The 21,170-nt window shown below is 39.2% G+C and overlaps 1 protein-coding gene across 1 annotated transcript in view; it reads left to right on the forward strand.

The window, feature by feature from the left end:
* NUBPL (nucleotide binding protein like) overlaps positions 1 to 20,186 on the forward strand; it is a 135,039-nt gene extending 114,853 nt beyond the window's left edge. The window contains exon 9 of the mRNA XM_033515054.1: positions 20,127 to 20,186. Coding sequence (XP_033370945.1) covers positions 20,127 to 20,171 — 45 coding nt within the window. The 3' untranslated portion in view covers positions 20,172 to 20,186. The remainder of the gene's footprint in view (positions 1 to 20,126) is intronic.
* Positions 20,187 to 21,170: the final 984 nt, after the last annotated feature.

Here is a 21,170-nt window from a genome sequence, read left to right on the forward strand (position 1 = left end):
TAAGGGCTGTGCAATGTAGTTAAAAGGATCTTAATAACAAAACCTCTGTTATCAAGCTAAATATAACCCCCACCACAACTCTGCCATAGAATAGTCACAAAACTGCCTGGGCACAAGCTCCCCCGTCCCCACACATACACACACATCCCCCTCCAGTTTTTCTTTCGGAACAAAACCAGCTGTAACTAGAGTCTGAGTTTTACAAATTGAAAGGAGCTTGTAGCAAAAAGAACAAAAGTCCTAGTGTGCAGAAGCCACCCTGCAAAGAATGTTGGCAGGGGAGGAAGCCAGGCCCTTCCACTGCTGTAACCTTAAACTATCATTTGTTGATGTTGGTGTATTTCTAATGAGAGAGGAAACGAGAACACAAGAAAAAGGGAGATGGAGAACTTGAGACCTTTTGGAGACTAGGCTTTTCACATTTTTATGTAGTCTGGTAAGGCAGAAGGAACTCTTTATTGAGTGATAATAGCATCCACTGCACAATTTACCCATACACTTATGTGAGTGTGTGTGCCATAATCTTCAGGCTTTTCATTTTACAGGGGTGATACCAGTAAAGAAAAAATGCTTTGTTGCTCAGGTCTGAAGTACAGACAGATACGGGATTGTGGCTCCAGTTTCAGAGAGAGCTGATGTTTCTTCACTGAGCAAGCTATTTAGCTATCAGATCAAGTGGTGTGATCTGGAGCACAGCAGTGCATTGCTCCAATGTGAAAATACTATGAGGTTTAGTGTCTCTATGCACACTGGGAAAGAGTCTTGGTTAAAAAAAGCACCATTTTAGTAGCAGTGCTGCTGCTTAGGGAGCTGCAAAAGCCTGATGTGTGGATTAATTTGTAGTTTTGGGCTGAAGGGCTGGTTTTACTTGCAGAAGAAAAAAATCTCTTTAAGTGTCCTCTATTACGTGAAGAAAATGAACTAGTGTGCATAAGCTTCCACCTGAGGATCTCTAAGCACCTCAGAAATAGGCAGTGACCAACAGAAATTGTGGCAAAGCCATGCCTAGCATCCACATATGATGTCTCTCTCTCTCTCTCTGACCCCAATACATACCAGTAAAAGGAGATTTCTATGTCACTTTTGCAGCTGCCTTCGACCTTGACTGCTTGAGCTTGAAATCTCAGTTGCAGAGAAGTCAACAGCAATTTTGTCCCTCAATGCATTGTCCCAGTTAAGTACTAGATATATTGCAATAAAAATATTTCACAGTCATCAACCCTATATGAATTATCAGCAGCTGTCAGCTTTTAAACTGAAAAATATAGGTCAATAAAAGACATGGTATCTTTTTAAGTTATAATGCTATAAGAATGAAAAATCCAGTCTATTCCAAGGGTTAAACTCAAGCTTCTTCTCTAAAGTTTCTATGGCAACTAGATGCAATCTATAGTGATATTGTAGCTAATGAAATGTTTCTTCCAGACCAACAGGGCAACATGTAGCATTCAGTAATGAGGAATGTCTTTGGGGAAAGAATAGTGGCATAAAAGATGCCTTCTAGCAAACTATATTGGATGATAAAAGCCTGCAGTAAAGTGTGTCCTGAAGTCCAAATTCCCTTCTGTTTATTCACAGGGCTTCCTTCATATCTGCTCTGATAATGAGAAACACTGGTAATAAGAACAGTACTTGAGAAGGAAGAGAGTAAGGAAAGAAAATATATTTGATCACATCTTTAACTGACTCATAAAAAAGAAAAAAAAAAGCTTATAAAGAAGATCTTTTGTGTGCTTGATACTTTCCTTTATGAGTGGAATAGCTAAATGTTGACATTTGGTGTCAGCATGCTATATCGTATCTGTATGTGCTCGTGCATGAATTGTGTGGGTACAGATTAAATCTCTCTCCTCAACTTCTCAGAAGCTGAAATCTATATTAGTCTCAATGCAAACCCCAAACCACACATTTTTCAGCTATTTTCAGCCCATCTCATAAAAGACAAATCAGATGAAAGAGGTGGAAGCCGTGCATGTGTATCTGAGAACTGTAGGCAGCAACTCAGACACAACATTCTGCACCTGAGTGGTGCAGGATAATAACAACAATCTGCCCTTGTGCCCTCTGGTCCCTCAAGGCAGGGGTTGGCCATGCTGCCAAGACCCTCTGCTTCTGGGAAGCAGCTCCTTCCCTGTGCACTGGGCAGAGCTCCTTCCCCGCTGAAGAGGGAGGAAAGGCAGGTCAGGACAGGGTGTAGGAGCTGTCTTGTGGCTTTGTGGTCTGCATGGGAGGGTCTCTTCCTCCTCTGCTCTGTAGGCTGCTTAGACACTTGTGCAAGACTGCAGCTTTGTCCTTTCAGGCCCTCCAAACTTGCAAGAAATCTAACAAACCTGCAAATAAATATTACCACACATACCTGATTTTAGACATTCAGGTTTCTGAGTTTCTATAGATGCTTTTCCACACACAGGCCCTGAAGAACTGTATGAATGTTGTTATTGAATAGAATTAATATTATTGGGAGGAATTTGGACCTAATGGATGCCTCTCAGACTGCCTCCTTTCAGTGCAGTTAGTTGTTCTATGTGTGTGCTTACGTTGTACATGATATGTCTGCCCTGCTGTAGTAATGCTGCTGCTGCAGCTATGGCAGTCTAAGAACAGAAAGAAAGCAAACAGGGCTTCCAACACAGAAATTGTTCTTCAGGGTTTGGAAAATAGCTGAGATGCTAAACTACTTTCTGCTTTCTCCAGTGCTGTAAATGGATTCAGTCACGAGAAAGATACATTTTCTTTCCACTTGCCTGGCCTTGCTTCAGACACATACACAGAAGAAGAGAGTAAAATGGGTTACACACAACACAAATTGTTACCCTGGACAGAGAAATGGGTGCAATTTTAGCAGGGGAGTTTCAGAAATGCACTGAATGTGGAAGTGAGAAGCAGCTTCTGCTCAACACCAACACACTGAGGGGCTGTGGGACGTGGTACTGTGGTTTCTTAGCCACAAGGTAGATGCTTTGTTAGGACCTGGGGTTTAGGGTTTGTTTTTCAGAGCACTGCTGAACAGTGAGAAAGCTATGTCATTTTAGCTGGACCTGTCAAAGATCTTCATGTCCATGTGGCATTGGGTATTTTCATTTACATACCTGCATTTGAAGACTTTTAGCACATCTAGTTCTAAATGTATAAACTGGTTAAAAAGCCCTCATAGATGTGCTCCTGCCTGTGCACTATTAAAATACAGTAGAAAAGACTACACTCATCTCTAGTGGTGTGATGGATAAAAAACTGTGTTTCCTTAGGCAAAATTACCAAGATTTTTTTTTTTTTTACTTTCTGGTTCTTGAAGTGGCATTTACAGCCCCAGAAAAAAAGAACAAGGTACTTTAAAACATCCCTATAAACTTTATACAGTCATTTAAAGAGAAGCACAGTAGTAATTTATTTCCAAAAGGTTGAACTTTGTAAAAATTTTTGTCACTCAGGGAAGCTTTCCATGTCCTTAGCCAGGTTACATTAACATGTATAATGCCTCTTCTCTGAAAGGCCTCCTGCCCTCTGTCTCTCCTCTCTTCTCATACCAAATACTTTCATGGTTAAAGTATTGATAGTTAAAGCAGTGTTAGGTCCAGAAACTTGATCATGCGCAGGGATGATATTTGCCATTGTTTTAGCAGGTGCCTACAGTATGAAACAGAAGCACTCTGTTTTCAGCTTTATCCTTATTTTGGATAAGGATCCTTGTTTGGATCACTAAAATGAAAACAAAACTGCAGGCAGGAATTTATATGCCTAAGAGAAGGATTCTAAAGATTCATTTTTACAGCCTTCAGTTTTGTGAAATATAACATCTTACTGCAGATCTTTTGCTATTATCTATCTGAAGTTCAGAACAGAATTTCTGTTTTAGATTCCACCTCTGTGAAAAACAAAACAATCAACACAGTCCATCAGGATCACAATAAAATCTTGTGTCATCAAAATTCAATGAACCGTTCACGGGCAGTGAGAGCGCTTTAGTAGGACAGACAGTCATTTTGGTGGCCAGGGTATTGCACGTGTCAGCATGGCAGCTGCTGTGCTATGAAAAGATCACTGTGCATAGAGCTGAGACACAAATAAAGCTGCCCAGGAAGCACACAAAGTTTGCTATGGCCAAAGAAATTAATTCTTCTTCAAAAGTAAGTCAACTTTGTGATGAGTATGTTTTGTGTTTTTAGGAATTTCATGTGAGCTTCATTAGACAACCAGCTCATAAATATACTCACTTTTTGAGAACAGTCTCAGAGTAATTCATGTGTATGAGCGCTGATCAGCTGCAACAACTGAGAAGAATTTCTTTGAGATGGGTTATGACTTTGCTTTACACAGTGTTAGGAAACTGAAGATGCTGAATAAGCCCACCCAGAACATCTCAGGTGATAAACTGAGCTTGCTGAGTCCCTCTCCTCACTTCCAGTCCTGTGTTTGCCCTGGTGCTCATGTGGTTGCAGAACAAATTGTTCCAGAGAAATGATGAAAACTCATCCTACAGGAAAAGTCATTAGTTCATGGTTAGATCTGCTTTCTGGTCAAGCTGATCAAGGCGATGAACACACAAACAGGAACAAGGGGGAAAGACTTCAGTGGATTTAACTTGTCTTTGAGGCCCTCTCTGGGGCTGCTTTTACATTTCATTGGTAAAATTCCGGAGAAGGGTGTTGGAAGACCAAACCTGTTGGTGTATATTCAGGGAGATTTGTTGCTTTCAAGAGGAAGGGTCCTGGAAAGCCCTGATATGAGGAGGGTTCTTCACCTTTGCCCACTAAGCAGATCAAGGAAAGCAGATCTGCATGTGTAGCTTTCACTTGTCTTGCTCACAGTAATTTGGCTGGCATAGAACTACAAATGATTCCCATGGTGAGTGGATTTAATTCCTTCTTGGATTTCCACAGTGTGAAAGGTAGAAGGAAAGAAAACTCCTTGCTGAATGCCTGCCCTTCCCAGTTTTTCACGAGTCATTTTAGTTCCCTTATCTAAAGAAAATGTTGTCTTTCACACTGCTGGACCAGTGCAAAACAGCACGCACAGGATCCCTGCCCCTTCTATACCATGGCAAAAGCTCTGCATCCTGGCTGCAGTTTGTGAGGTCCCACATTGCTGTTACAAGTGACCTGTCCTTGCTCTCTCATTATTGATGTGTTTCCTCACTGCACTGAAAGATTCTTGACTCACAGAGTTTTCAGCGCATGACTCTCATCCCAGTGAATCAAACACTGTAATATAAAGCTCCTCATTTATCAAACAGGCTGAATTCAGATCCGGTGTAATGGCTATATAAAGATTACTGTACGTGCAGTTTTTCTGGGTCACTCTGATTGTTTTGTGGCAGTATAATGCTTCATATGAGCTGGGCTGATTGTGACTGGCGTGACAGCTCTAGCAATGTGAGATATTAGTGTGTGCTGTTTTACCACCACACCTACAAACTCAGTGTGCTGCAGCTTTGATGAATGTGATGGTATAAATCCTGAGATGTCTGTGAAAGCACTGCAAGCATTACAATTGGGAAGGGTTTTCCTCAAAGCACTGGCAGGAGTGTATGTACAGGAAACTAGATTTGGATCCTGAACTTGTTCCCTAACTCAGAAGAGCTTGTGTGAGTTTTACACAGAGAACATACTGGTCTTTTAGCAAGAACACTGCGCTTTTGGAGACAGAGGTGCAAGACAAGGAACACCAAACGTAACGATTCTTCTCAAACACAGGGAATGTTGTCATGATAAAAGACCAGTTGGGTAAGGAGGCAAGGATTATTAAAAAGAATACATTGCACTCAGGGAACAGGCTCGTCTTCACACACTGCTCAGTCATCATAGATACGAAGGTCAAGGCTCATCAGTATTCCCCCATCTGGGCTCAGTGTCATAGCTAACAGTTTGCTATTTTTTATGATGAAGTCTTTGCTTTCCCAAATAGGTAAAATGTCCATATCAGGTTTGTCTATTGATAAAAAGATATTCAGGTTTGCACAGCTCCTGACTCCACAGGAAGCTCTAAAACTGAGAGTGGAGCTGGCTGAAAACCTGGGGAGTGAAGTGATGTGACAGAAGCAGGTGCACTGCTACTGCTGTCTCAATGTCTGCTCCCGGGTTGGCTCATTCCTCTCACCTGCTAAAGCACAAAGGGGTTTCTGAGCTCTGACAGGGCCCAAAGCCGTCGGCGGAGAGCTGCAGATCCAGCAGGGAGCTGGGCAGTGACACTGTCTGACATGAAATGATTCACACAGATGCAGCTCGAAGTGTGGTGAAAGGAGAAGTTTATTTGTTCTTTCAGTATTTATAGATTTTCAATAACAACCAGGGATTGGATAGTCAGGTCACTACCTTCCCAACCACACCGGCCATGAGAGATGTCCATCAAAAGGCACATCTTTAATGGAATGTATAAACACCTCTGTTTATAGTTACTTTCCTGGGAAAGTGGCTAGAAATGATAAAAACAATATCTAAAGGCCTGATTCTCAGGGTGACAGGGAAGCTGGTGGCAGAAAGCTGCTGGGAGTGAAGAGCCCTCGGTGGGTGCCGCAGGCCGTGGCAGCAAGGCCCAGCTGCACGGACTGGCCCTGGTGACCGCGCACCCCTCGCTGTGCTCCAGCGCTGAGCCAAGCACCGTGCCCATCCCGCCCTTGTACGGCACAAAACGACACTGCTCAGGGTGCACCAGCATAAACTTTTTTTCCTTGAATATTCTTCTAGCACCGGTAATGTCACTAGGTGACCTAAATCCTTCATTCACTCGCATTTATTTTTAGCGAATGTCAGATAAAATAAGAGCATCACTGTGCAGGGAAGAAAAAACCGACTGTATGAACTTTTTTCCTAGAGGTGAACGGTCTGTGGGGAAACTAATGTCAATTTTTAATCACAAAGTCACAATAATATTTGACTGCCACTAAAGTGTTTGCATTTCAAATGCAGGGGAAGAAATGTAGTCTACTCTTAAATGCGTTAAGTAAATAAATACAAAGGTGTACAAAAGCTACTTTTGAAATGTGTAATTTAACTCTAAGATAGCTGAAAACAAAGCTGCTATTCATTTAGAGATGAGAAAAGAGAGACATTAATTTGTATAATTAGGCAGTTAATTGTCATAAATGTTATTTAAAGATTCTCATCGTAATCATGAATATCTAAGTAAAAACTTGGTGACTAGCATTCATAAACTTATTTATTCTAATATATTTATATATTCTAATACATATACATTATATGAGCATATAAATATATATAGCTCTATACACACAGCACATCCATTAGCATAGAGTAATCTATTGTAGCTTTGCAGATATTACAGATTGTTCTATAAGTCTCCTTTTCTTTCCTTTTCCTATGTACCAGGCGTGATAGAAGGCCTCACTGCGAATGAAAGCTAATGTTGTTTAAAAGTAAAATTCCATTCAGTCATTTTACATGTAAAACAAAAGTTATGTATGTGCATGTAGACATATATATATATATGATTACAGTATTCATAAAGGTAGTATGGAAAGGCTGAATGTCTGCCTGAATATAGGAGAAACAGCTCTGTTGAAGTGATAAGTGAAAGCTGGCCTCAAGTACTCCCTGTATGCAAAATCTTGCTGGCAGAATTTAATCAGTGTAAACATTTTTCCATTTTGAATAGAGCAGAAAGAAAAAGGGTCACTAATAATAGGCAATGAAGTAGGAAGATAAAGTGCTCAAAACAAAATAATGGATTAGAATATGGATAAAAATAGATTTTTTTTTTCTTTCTATCAGGAATCTCACCATTAATTCCAGGCAACAATATTCACTGTGTTAGTTCCAGGTTTCCTGTAAGTTCATGTCTGCAGCAATTACCATTTAATCAGTGACGCAACAAAAAGACTTTCTAGCTGTTAAAGGCTAGGCTTTGCTTTGCACAGCGAACAGCCTCTGCACTCCAGTTCAACAGTGGGTCTGGGCTCCTGGCTCTGTGAACCTGCTGCCCCAGAGCCTTGCAGAGTTCACATCCAGGCCTGAACTCCATGGCATTGGTCTGTCAGCCTGGGCAGAGCTTTTACTGTCCAAATAACAACCTCTGATTCCCCTTGCTACACATGTTCCAGTCAGACTAGACACAGGACTTGTCAGGGAGAGCAGATTAGCTTCTCCAAGGTTGGAGTAGGAGCAGTGTATATGGTGAAATCAATTTACAGACACCTTTTTTTTCTGGGAAGAATGCTATTTTGTGAATTGGATTAGTAGTAGAAAAATGTTTTAACTTACCTATTAGATTTTTGGGGGCATTATGTAGAATTTCCTGTGCATCACTTAACATTTCTCATGGGCAAAAAAAACCTCATGCCCAAAAGAGAGCCATGCATAAAAATGGTCTTAAGAGTACTTGTTTGTTAGAGCCTGCTTGGACTCCATTAACTGTGGCCACTCCTGCTTTGTGTCGCTTGCCACCTGCTAGTCCTCAATTAGCCCATCCCCTGGGAGCTGAGCTGCACGGCTCTGCCCCGGCTGGCACCTGCTTATTCCCAGAGGCTGCTCACTGCTCCCATCAAAGTGCTCCACGCTGCACGAGCTGCCCACTCCAGCTCTAAGTGGCCCTCCAGAGGGACCAGGTGGATGGACTGTGTTCAAAGTGCTATGCAGGAGCCCTTGCCTCAGTGGAGGCAGCACCTGTGCCAGGGACCCCTGGGGTATGACAGAGCAGAGAGGCTGGGTGTCCATGCGCTGCTATGTCCAACAGGAGCTGGGGCAGAACTGCATATTCTGTTACTCTTCACTAATTTGCCACTTCTAATGGCTTTTATGCAAGTGTTATATATCAGAGAAGTTCCTTTGTGACTTTAAAGCCGCATTCTTATAAGCTTAAATCAAGGACATTGTCTTAATAGCTTCATCTGCTGCTCAGCTGAGTGGAATTTGGACAAAGACAATAACCAAAGCTTTTCCTTTATGAGAAAACATTATCCTAAAGCACTGCTAGAAATATTGTCTAGAAATATTCCTTTGGAAAACCTCTCAGTATCTGTCCAGTTCACGAAGTGCCTTTGCAGCTAGAGATATGGAAATGTTGCCATTAGAGGAGTGCTGTCCTGCAGTAATTTGCTTGGCTTTGTCCTTCAAACATTGCTTTTCAAAACCACAGAGATTCCTCATGCTGGAACAATCTCTTAAGCAATAATTTGCAGCTAAAATAACCAGGCAAAGTTTAAAGACATGAATTTTAGGAAGATGAATGAAGTTTTCCTGTTTTTTGGAAGGGCAGTATAATTTATTATTGCCTGCAGTCCTTATGATGAGGATAGCATGACCATGCTTATAGGAAGTAACTGAGGAAGTGACCATTTATGCTGCTGCTGCCCAAAAGTCTACAGCATGTGGTTATTTATTTATCCACTGCAACAATTGCTCTCTAAACACACAGTACATTCTTGGAGAGAAACAAGTCAGGATCTCTCAGCAGGGAAGAGGGAGCCCACTTGTGTGTCCCACCCAGCAGAGGCAGCCAGCCATTGTTTGTGGCTGTGCTCAGTTATCGCACGGGGGATCTCCAAACACAGCCCAGAAAGCCATTCCCGTGCCAAAAGTCAGCGTCCTCCCACTCCAGATGAGAAACTTGAACTGAGGCAGGTGAAGTTGTCCACAGGGAAGTGTCACATTTTTGTACTGCTGTCCATGTTAAATAAAAAGTGTGAGAAATTAAGCGTAGGAAATGATACTAAAGTAAAATAGTTACTAAAAGGATACAAATTCCAGTAAGCACCAGCAGCACTGAGTTCAGTAAATAAAAAGGTCATCTTTCTCTCTCTGCCTCATTCCCGACTGCAGCATGACTCAGAAGAACAAACAATTGAGTAGGTTTTGTTAGATGCTTGCATGCATTCTGGGGTTTTTATTACTTGAAATTTCATTTGGTTCCCTGATTGTACCACAATCCAAAAAATAAATACTTTAAAAGATCAGTTGTAAGTCAAATAAATTTTTGCATATGTTTAACAATCAAATGTCCTGATTTCAGAACGATTTCAGCCACAGATCATTTTATTACATGTCCCTGCTTTAAGACAAAAAGGGAAGAGAGAAGTGAGAAGAAAAGCCATCTTAGATTTGTACATGGACTGAGAGGTTGAAAGTTCCTACACAGCAGGTGTGCACGTGCTTCACAGATAACCATATTGTGGTAATGGCTGTCATAATCTGAATTGGAGAGGAATAAAGGACACCAACAAAACTTCACTTAAACCATCAGATCTGGGCTGCCTCTCTCTGCAGGGCAGGCTTCTTTCCAAATATTTTCTGCCCTCCAGGACAGGCAGAAAAATCTAATCCTTGTGACCTTTTCTTAAAAAAAATCAGAAGTAATGTTTGCAGCATGGTATTTGTATGCAGGATTAGCTCCTGATTTCTTTGCTTAGTACCTTAGGGTATATTTTTAAAGTACTACACAGAATTTCGGTCTCACTCGTCAACTTCTATTGACTTTAAACCTCATGAGTCACTTTGACAATATATCCCAGAGGCTTTCTATCTTACACTGGCTTTAATTTAAATTCTCCTGCTTTTGGGGGGTTATTTCTGAATTTAGGGTTAGCTCGCATGGGAAGCTGGCTTTCATGAGGATTTTCCTATCTTAGAGATGTTCTGCTTCCAGGTTTTCCCAGTATTATTTTATGTTCTTGTTTTCTTTGGGGAAAAAAATTACATTTTTGTTAGTATCTGCAGTTTCTTTTACTTACTTGGTTTATTCATGCCAGCAATGGCTGCATTACCTCAATGTCAGTATGCATGGCCCCCTTGTGAATGCTATTGTAACTTGTGTGTAACTGTAAAAGTATGTACTTGGTGAGACTCATAGCACAACAAAAGCTAAACTCTGTAAAACCTAGCAAAGCATTTATTCATTATTGTCTTTGCAGAATAGCTATTTTCTTCTCTCTTAAGAAAAAAATCCAGCTCATTTTCCATATTAAAAAATCCAGTGAGTCATGTGATGTCATAAAGCTCTGTGAAAGGGATATGCTGCTCCATGGTAGGTGGTTGAACATGAAGTCCCCTGCCTGGTAATCTGTTAAGGTGCCCACACTGGTGGATTGATCATTATTTGTGGCTCTCACACAGAAGTTAAGTCAAACAGAGACATATACAAGGGTGAGAGAGACATTTTGCCAGTCTCTAGAAGGATTTTCACACAGTTCACTCCATTACTCCGCCAGAATGGTAAATAAATGACATTTAGAAAGGGAGCTCAGTGAGAGACAGATGTGTGTTCTGCTAAGTATGGATGACAGCTCGAGTCCCCCTTAACTCCTCTCATAGCCCCAGGTGGGCTAAACGGTGTGGCAAAGAGCCAGCTCCCTCAGCTGGAGAAATCCTGGGCAGTGGTGACCACTTTTTTCTAGGCTGTGCCATCATGTACATCTGGGTAGAGCACCAAACAAGTGTGTTAACAAAGGGTAAGTATTTCCCCTGAAGTGTTTGACAGAAAATAAACAGCTGGAGCAACTGGCAGTAAATTCTAGTTTCCTCAACAGCATTCTGGTAACAATGGGAAGAGGAAGGAGAAGCCAAATAAACAGAACCTCTGTTATAATTGGCACAATAGTCTGATTTCGCCTCTTGTGTCTTATGTGGTCATATACAAGTATGCAAACAGCAACAAATACTGCCTTTGCTAAAGACAACTGCTCTCTGTCTGGGAATTCAGGTAGCAAGATGGTGAAAATTCAGGCTGAGCATTGCTTTCAAAATAATTTTCTACTTTGCCATGAATTATGAGCTGATCTTCCATTTTCTCAGTGTCTTTCTCATCTAATGGTCAAAACATTGCTCCAGGATTGGTAAGCATATAGAAAATATTAAACAATATAAATGAAATTATTATTATTATTAGGCAGAGAAAATAAATTCTCAGTCTTTCCTTAGCTCTTGCCAGAGTGATAACTATGGCATACATGACATTGCTACACATCATTATCAACAATACTAGTTTTGTTGAAATAAACATTTTCTCTAGTACCACTAACCATTTCTCATTTGATTTTTCGAATCAAGTGCTTTACTGACCTCTAATTAGCATAGGTGTACTGCATTACCTTTGGCTAGATTTGGCTAGATTTGGGAAAGGAAGGTATGATTTTGGTAGGATTTAACTATTGAGTAAGCTCATGTTATATTCCATTCTGTTTTCACTGCACCTTCAGGTCTTATTGTTTTCCCCTTTGAAACTCTTTCTACAGCTTTCATCATTTTTGGATCAGTCCAATGGGCCTGTCATAGTCCCAGCCACTCCTTTTTCTCCTTCCCTGCTACTTCACATACACCTATCATATGCATGATTTTTTTGTTAATTAATAGCATTCAATTGAATAAATTTATTCCTAATAGCTGGTATTGAATCCAAAATTTTCTGTGTCCCTCCTTTTGAAATTCAGTTAAAGAGATGACTGAGCCCTTCAGATATGGACATTGACTTCAAAGACAAGTTTCATACCCTTTTTCTGACCTGTCCTTGCTTAATTTTAGGAATGTACCTATGTGTCCTTTTGTAACTCTCCCTTCATATATAATCAGCGTATTTTTCTCTTTCCCTGCTTTCCAGTTTTATGACTAAAGGGCATTGTTTTAATTTCCTTTGAATATATTGACTTTATTCTTACACCTCCTGACCAGCAAAATATTTTCTTCTTGCCTGACTGTTGGGGTTTGTTGTTTTGGTTTTTTTTTTCCATTTCTTTATCTTCAGTAATATTTTTGAGACTTTTCCTACAAACCTCTGCCTTAGTGTATAAATTCCAGATAAGACTGGCACCTTTGACTTAATGACACTCCCGCCTTCCTGAAGATAGAGGTGAGCTGTTTTGCCTGGCTGACTTCACCAGTCCCCTCACTTCCTTAAAGTTTGTTCTTCTAAGCCTGGAGCTTTCACTATTATGAGTACTCCAACTCTTGCAGTAATAATGGTGCAGCGTAAACATCTGTGGCAGCTTTGATTTAGGTTACTCTTGCACTGCACTAACTGCAGCACTTAGTTTTGCTTAGACTAACTTACTCAATTTCTTAGGTAGGTTTTGCAGCCCGCCCTGAGCTCCAGGGTGCTTTATTTCAACCTTTGCTAATGCCCCAGTTTATTACAGTTTACTGAGTTATGCTTCTTGTTTGTTGTTCCATTCCATTTAAATGGCATCTGCTTCAGACCATTCAATTCACTGGTTCCTGTGACCAAATTCTTACCTGAATGCCTTCACTAATAACAAAACCAAGCTTAAAATAGAATTCTGTCCAGCTGTTTTAAGAGTTATTTGGTAAAAATATCAATTGGTTATTGTACTGGGGAATAGTAGGCCTCTGAATTATTAGTGGCATTTCTCTCAATCTTTTTGCTTGGAAAGCTAATGTCACTTACAATTTGTCTCCTTCCAAAGCCACAAATTTCTCTTTATGTACACAGAATTTCCTCTAAATAATTCTTGGTCAGATGAAAAGTGGTTTTGACTAGATCTCATTCTGTCACTTGTTCCTTAGCAGTAGTCTCTGTTTTGGCCGCTGGTTTTTCTACCATATGAATAATCAGATATGTTTGCTCTTAAATATCTTAATTTCTCCTCTGGTGAAATTTGTATCACTTGCCCCAGATCCAAAAGAAAACAATAGATGGCAATTTTTTGGATGGACTTTCTGCTGCAGGTTGGTATCCTACAATTATCTTTGTGTAGCATCAACCCTGACCCTAATGAGCAAATTTCCTTTTGTGTCCTCCTAACAGGCAACATGTCTTTGCAACACTTCTCTGTGCATCTGGCAAAGATACTGGCTGAAGCAGCATCTGCAGGCAAGGGAGGAGTAATTGTTACTGAGTTGTAGTAGAGAGGCATTTCAGGGATGTGCTCTGGAGTACTGCTGAGGTGAAGTGTAACGAAGAAAGTTGGGGAGAATTCTCCCATGGTCACAGAATAAACCACATTCTTGTTCCTGTGCACTGTTTCTCCACTGACATCCCTTCAATGAAAATCTGATTAAAAAATTACTATCTTGAGCATGCCATGCTTTATTTATGGAATTTGGTTTGCTATTTACTTATTTATTTAGTATTCTCAAAATTTCTGCTGAAAGGGTACAAAATTGGTTCCTGGGAGCAAAATTGGAGAAAATTCAAAGCAAGAAGATAGAAATTCTCCTTGCATATTCATATAGCATAAATAGTCCACATTTTGTCACTCTATTCAGGATATTTTTTGCCTAAATTCTCAGACAGTTTGTGGTTAAGTTTTAGAAAAGATAGTGGATCTTCAGTCACTGTTTAAATGAACTTCATAGTACTAAAAAGTAACTGAGTATATTAACCGTACAACACTAGGATTTATGTTCATACTAGTTTTATTTCAATGTCTGTGAAAATTTTAGTTCTTTTTATCACTCGTTTCTGAATGAAGCTAAAAATTACAGTTCAAGATTCACCCTAATGCATTTTCATTTTAAATCGAGGTTTGATTAAAAATTTTCAATGGAAAAATTTCCATTCAGAAAATCTAAATATCCGTAAACCTGTTTATTTTTGTGCAGTGTTCTTCAAAGTTAATGCAAGCTATTTACATGCATGCTTGGGCATTTACCTACATATCCATATTTTTCTTCCTCTTTCCACTTCATGTGTATACAGGGAAAGGCAAAATAAAAGAGAAAGAGAAATGGGAGACAGAAAGTTGAGAAATCTCTGCTTTAATTGCTGATAAAATATTTTCTACAGAAGCCACTAGTGTTCATTGAGCTTGTAGAGAGGTTTAACCACCACCATCAATAAAATATTTCAATGGTTTATAATCTCAAAGAGTGACATCCTTTCAAATTTGTTGCCTCTTTCTGTTACAAAATCTGCAGCTGGCTCTTCAGTGTGCTTTGCCTGATATATTATGTTAATCAGCTCCCTTATTTTTGCTAGGCAGCAACCACTCCTTCAAAAATCCCACCTAATTGAGTGCGCTATTTTGGGGTGTTTTGTCTTGCAGCTGGGAAGCCACATTTTTTGCCAGTAATTTGTAGTCTCTGCTTATAAATGAAACAACTTTGTAGCTTCCTCAAGCTGAGTTTTTGGAAGCTATTTGTCAAAGCATTTTTTTTTGTAGTTCAAGGCAGAAGCCTCCACTGCGGAAGTAATGAAAAACATTTGGCAACTAGTGGAATTTGTTGATACTGTTTTTTTTCTGGTTTTAATCATAGAGGTGGTCTCCTGCTGGGAGTTTCCCCTGTTATATAAATCTTCTCTAGAGAAGACATTCCATGTCTTTCTCTCATAAGAAGTTTTGGATTCTCCAGATTCTTCCTGAAAAGTCCCTTTCTTCTTCTGTGGCCTGCTTTTTAAATTTGCTTTTTTTTTTTCCTTTTCCTATGAAAACTATGCATATTCAACAATACTGTAGAATGTTTTAAATATTCTCTCTTGTTTCTTTTGTCTCCTTCAGGGCTTTAATTTTTTTTTTAATTTAACAATCTTTGTGTTATTAAGGTTTAGATTTTAGATTTCTCTGCAATTCCATCTTCATAAGAACAGTCTTCTGGTTCCTAGTGGCTCACAGCGCTTGAAAGATTGCAAAAATATCGACATGCTCCTTTCTCTATCTGAAAAACTGTCTGAGACAGATTTTTCTCAAGCCTCTTCTATTTCCAATTTAGTCAAGCCACTAGACTGCATCAGTAATTCTTCCTCAGTTAAGATTGTTTAAAGCAAATACTATATTTTCCCATTAAAGTATCTCCCTATTTCCCTCTAGAGAAGTACTGCTACTAGAGACTGCAGGGCTGGCTGCACAGTATTGTGAGGTATCAATTTTCCCTCACCAGCTGAGAATAACCTCATTCACAGCTTTCAATCTGGTTCTGAGTTTTCAGATGAAGGTTGGCGGAGGGTGGTGGGACTGTACAAAACACGGGTGTCGGTGCACAGACACCGATGACAGCGGGCACTGTAGTCTTTCTCTCTAAGGAACGACTTTTCAAGTTCCAACTTCAAGTTGGTGCTCTCTGCTGCTTTGGCAGGTGGGCACAGGGTGGGCAGGCATTCTGCTGCTCGAGGGATGGGGCCAGAATCCCTGAGGAATCATCTCCATTGCAGGAGAAGACCCCGGAAAGAGCTCTGCCACAAAGTGCCAAAGACAGGGAATAGGATGCAGTAGCCAAATTGCCAAATGTAGCAGGGTGGGATTCGACACAAATTAAATGGTTAGGAATTCAGTAGGCTGACATCTGGAGGTGGTAGAGCTCTAACTAGGGGCAGCAAACCCTAATTATTTTCTCTTTATCTTCTTCTAATGTGTTCCATGTATCTCATCAAAATGTGAAATTTTCAAGGGAAATATTGACCTCTTCCCACTCTGAGTGCGTGGTGCTTGCTGGAGTGCTGGGGCCACAGGAGGCAAGGCAGTTTCCTCCTGGATTGCCTTTTATTTCAATGTTTGCTTACCTCCTACCAATAAATAATGGCCTAAGAATTTACACTTGTGGTATTTCTGTAGAACCATAAGGTATCTTTTCTATTAAAAAGCAACTGAAGAACATTTCCAAATGCTCTTGACTTTGGTGAAAATACCCTTTACCCAGGAGACAGCCTAATCTTTTAAACTTCCTTCCCATGAGCCTATTTTTTAGGTAATCCATCTTTGCCTGCTAGCATACTACTCTTGATAATGAGCCTGTCGTGACATCAGGTTAAAATGTATCGCTACAATTAATTTCTGTAAAATATATTGTTCAGAGGATAATGAGAACTAAGTCCTATTTTAAAGCTGATCAGGTGGTGCAAGAAAATAATCTAATTCTTTTAATAAAAAATGACAGACTTTTGCTTCCAAACCAACTATACTTCATTAAAACTGTGATAAAAGCCTGCAAAGTAGAGCTAAAATATTGCAGCTGGGATTTCTTCAAAGAGAAGGCTTCTTATATTGTTTCAGTATGACATAATGTGCGTATGATGGATTAACTCTATTTCCAGATACATTTGCACCTGAAATTTTGATTTTCTTCCTTCCTGTTCATATAATCAAAGAAGTCTGGAGCCAGATCCAAGAAAGGACTTCTAGACAGTTTTGGTGCATTTTAGATGCCTATATCCAACATTTTGGTGCTTAAAATCTCTGCTTAATTTTCCAGCTGATCTTGAAGATACCAGAATCCTTGTCTTTTGATTTATAGCTTTCCAGGTTTTTGGTTGGGTTTTTTTTGAGGTTGGTTTTTTTTTCCTTTTTTTTTTTTTTCCTTTTTTTTGTACAAGCTCCAAACTGTCTCAGTTTTGTGATCAGACGTAATCAAAATCACAAACTGGAGAGAAGACACTTTCCTTCTCAAGGACTTGATGCTGTTGGTATTTCTGGAATGCATTTACCACTACTGACCCCTCTCAAAATAAATTTGTGGTAGTCACTGTCTTCTTGTAAGGCATAAGAAGAAGCACCTGCCATTTCTTCTGGCCTGGGGCACTGAGGTGCCCTAAGAGAAGCTGGATTGGTCCCTTTGGACCATGTGAGAAAATCAGATGGTGTTCTCAATGTGTGCCATATTCTAAATGGGGAGAACCAAAGAGGAGCAGAAAAGAGATGAAGTATTTCACTAAGCTAAGGAGGAGGAACACTGAAAATGGTAGAATTTTGTGGCTAGGAAGTTAAGGTAAACCTCACAGATGCTAGGGAGATGAATTCTGCTTCCACATATATTTTTCAATGTTCAACGTAAAACACTATTTTATATTATCCAGTATTTTTTTCCAAATAAACTGATTCAAGGCAAAATTATTTTAAAATTGGTATTATTGTAGAATAATGCTGTCTTCTGGTAGACGGTTATTATTTTGTTTGTTTCTTTTTAAAATAATTTAATGACAAAGTGTGCAATAAAAATACAAACTAATAAAGGAAGGGTAAAATGAGTACAGAATGATGTAGTGTATTTTTTATTTCTCACATGTTTGTAGCTCGCAGCTTGCAGCAGTATTTTGCCAGTCAAACTCTTTAGGAAAAGTAATAGTACTAGAAATAAAATGATTTCATCTCTATGCCATGAAATAATTTGTGATTCAGGTGATAGCTGAAACCCACTATGAAAAAGCTGTTCAAACATATTGAACTTTTAGGGATACCATTTTTTTTTAGGTATAAACTTAGAGTGAGATTTCTTATTGTTTAAAATATCAAAATTTAAGATTCTTGGTGAATTAAATAATTATAAATTACATAATTTCCTGTATGTAAGAGGAATTATCCTGAGGAATAAACCTGGCTCTGTGTGTATCATTAGAAGCTATGGGAGGGCACTCAGAGACAGCCATCACATGGCGTTATGGAAAAAGACGGCTTGGTAACAGTTCCATATGTAATTATGGTGACATTCCTATCAACTCATACAGTGAAACCAACTCATGAGATGTGGAGAAGGTCACTACAGAGGAGGACATTACAACTGAGAAGTATGATTATTTTATGTGGCTTTTCTTCACCAGAAGTGCAGATGCTGTGGTGATGGTGAGGACTTGGATGCTGAATGCCAAAGCATGGATGCTAAAAGACATCCAAGGGACAGAACTGCAGTGCCACAGGAGAATACCTTGAAACATTTCTTGGGTTCTCTGTGAAAACAACACAACAGTGCAAAGAGAATTTAATTAAATTTAGGAAAGGGGTTGAGAGCAAACAAAAACATTATAACACTTTGTGGGCATGTAATATTCCCACATCTTGATTATTGCTTTAAGTTTAATTATTTCATCTCTAAATGAATGCAGAAGAATTAGAAAAGAAGAACTGAACAGGACTATAAACCCATATATTTTTCATACCTTCTGAGTGAGGCTAGAGTAGGACAACTTTACGGAGATGATAGATGCCCACAATTTCATAAATGATATGGGAAAAGAAAATAGGAAACACTTAGTGAATAAGTAAGCAGTTAGTATAAAGTAATTATAAAGGGGATCCTGATGACATAAGGTTTTAAAACAAACCAGAGGAATTTGTGCAATTGTGCAAGTTCAGCTGTAGAACTGAAGATGGTGTCTAATCCAGAAAAAGATTGGAATAATCTATGAAAAATAAGGAATCTTCTTAACATGATTATGTAAATCCAACATCTATTGTTGGAACTCCTTTTACTCCTGACCTAGGTAGAGTTCATTCAACTTGACTTTGACCTGACATGGATTTCTCAGGTGGAGAGAAGGCTGGTAACATGAAAATTGTAGTTGCTGGAAGAACCATGTTAACAATGTTCATGAACATAAAATATTGCTCAAAATGTCTTAAAGAAAACTGTGAAAATTAAAATAGAGACCATCTACAATCTTTCTCACCAGCCCAACTGAAATGTGTGAAAACTTTTAAAGTCCTTAATCTAAAAAAAAACCAGAACTCTCCATTTCCAGAGATGCTATCTGTAGCTGGTTTAAAGTTACTTATGATTGCAAAGCCTGCTACAATACTTTAGGAGTGCTGTGACACAGCCTGCAAACTAAGTAGTTGTGAGGGTTTTGTAGAAAAAGAGTAAAGAAGTTGTGGGGAGAGGAGCTTCCTTGCTGATCCACAGTGAGAATTTTGATAACATCTTTTCTACCTAACTGTAAAGGCAGAAAGTTTTGTGTACAGTATTGAAAAGAAATTTTGATTTGCAGAAATAAATTAGTTCCTTACAGTATTTTTTTGTAAGTACTGCAAAACATAGAAACCATTGGAAATACCACTCCCAGTGCTATAATGTGTCTGTTTCCCCTAAATGCAAGCTTTTTTGTACAGGTCTAATCAGGATTAGACCGTCCTCTGGGGCTATGACTTTAATGATTGGTTTGTGAAAGGATATTAAAAATCATTGAAAATATTACTGAGTTCATTGCCTGATCTGCCAGTAGGCAGGATCTGAACAAAAGCGTTATTTCCCCTTGTGAATCATGAGTACTATTGATTGTCTTTCCAGTAAATGTGTTGAGCTATAGAAAGAATATTATAACTTGTCCCTGTAAGTCATATTCTGAGTGAATGAGCTTTTAGAAATGGAAGTTCTGGCAATTTATATTTACGGCAGCCGAGTTTGAAAATTGAATGAGGATAGAGTCTGGATGGCTTAACTTATGCTCCAGGAGTCACAGGATGTAAAACTATTACTATTATGGTTGCTGATAATAATGAATAGAGCTTTTCTTTCTTTCTGTAGATCCTTGAGGCTGAAAACATTCAACTTGCCTCACATGCTGTTTGAGAAGAATTAAATATGTATATTTACTGGTAAGAAATGTATATTTGTACTGGTAAGAAATTTTCTCTTATTTCATGGAAGCTCAGTGCTGCAACCTACTAAGCATTCTTGATATAGGTTTAAGGTGTATGCTCATAATTTTTTATTAGTCAATTGTCATATTTGAGTTCTTTAAAATCTTTTGAGCTTTGGTAATCCCAAAGGGGTGCTGATGCACAAGACCTACCTTACCTTTCATGAAATTTTAGCAATACAGGAATTATCTGAAGACATGCTGAATCACTGACCTGCTAAATAATATCTCTTCAGGTTCCACTGCACCCAACAGGAACCCACCTGTTGACATTAGTGAAATGGGAAATTATTTCAGATGAAACACTAATCATATCAGTATAAAATTCACCTTAATCACTCTGCCTTAGCTTTGGAATTGCTGATTTGGAATGACTGCTGCACAAATCCATCACCATGCTCTGTTGGGTATTTTCAGCTTGCTTACATCTCAGTGTATAATAATGCAATGTAGAAAATCAGCAGAATGCTATCCTGGGGAGCATTCAAGGTCAGCTTGGATGGGGTTGACCTAGCTGGAAATCTGTCTGCTCTTTACAGAGGGGTGGGACTTGATGATCTTTAAAGGTCTCTTCCAACCCAAACCAGTCTATGGTTCTAATGAAGCTGCATCATTGCTATCTCAATGATCAGGAAAAACCCAATTGTGTGTTTGGTAAGTGTAAGAAAGTGGGTGGACTAATATTCCTGGTAGGATGCAGCAAATATTTTGGGCTGACCCCTTTCTCTTCCTCTACAGACACTTCGCTAAAAAAAGAGAAGAATGATAAGGATGCTAATTTTTAAAATATCCATGTTGAATTATTCATTGTATCTTAATAGAGAATAATCATATGAAACAGGTGTTTTTCCTTTGGCTTGTTAAATTTCAGTATAGCTAGCCTCTAGTTATTGGCCTCAGGGAAAAAAGCAGTAGAACAAATCAGCCTT

This window comes from Parus major, chromosome 5, assembly GCF_001522545.3.
Source record: "Parus major isolate Abel chromosome 5, Parus_major1.1, whole genome shotgun sequence".
In the NCBI taxonomy this organism is placed as follows: Eukaryota; Metazoa; Chordata; class Aves; order Passeriformes; family Paridae; genus Parus; species Parus major.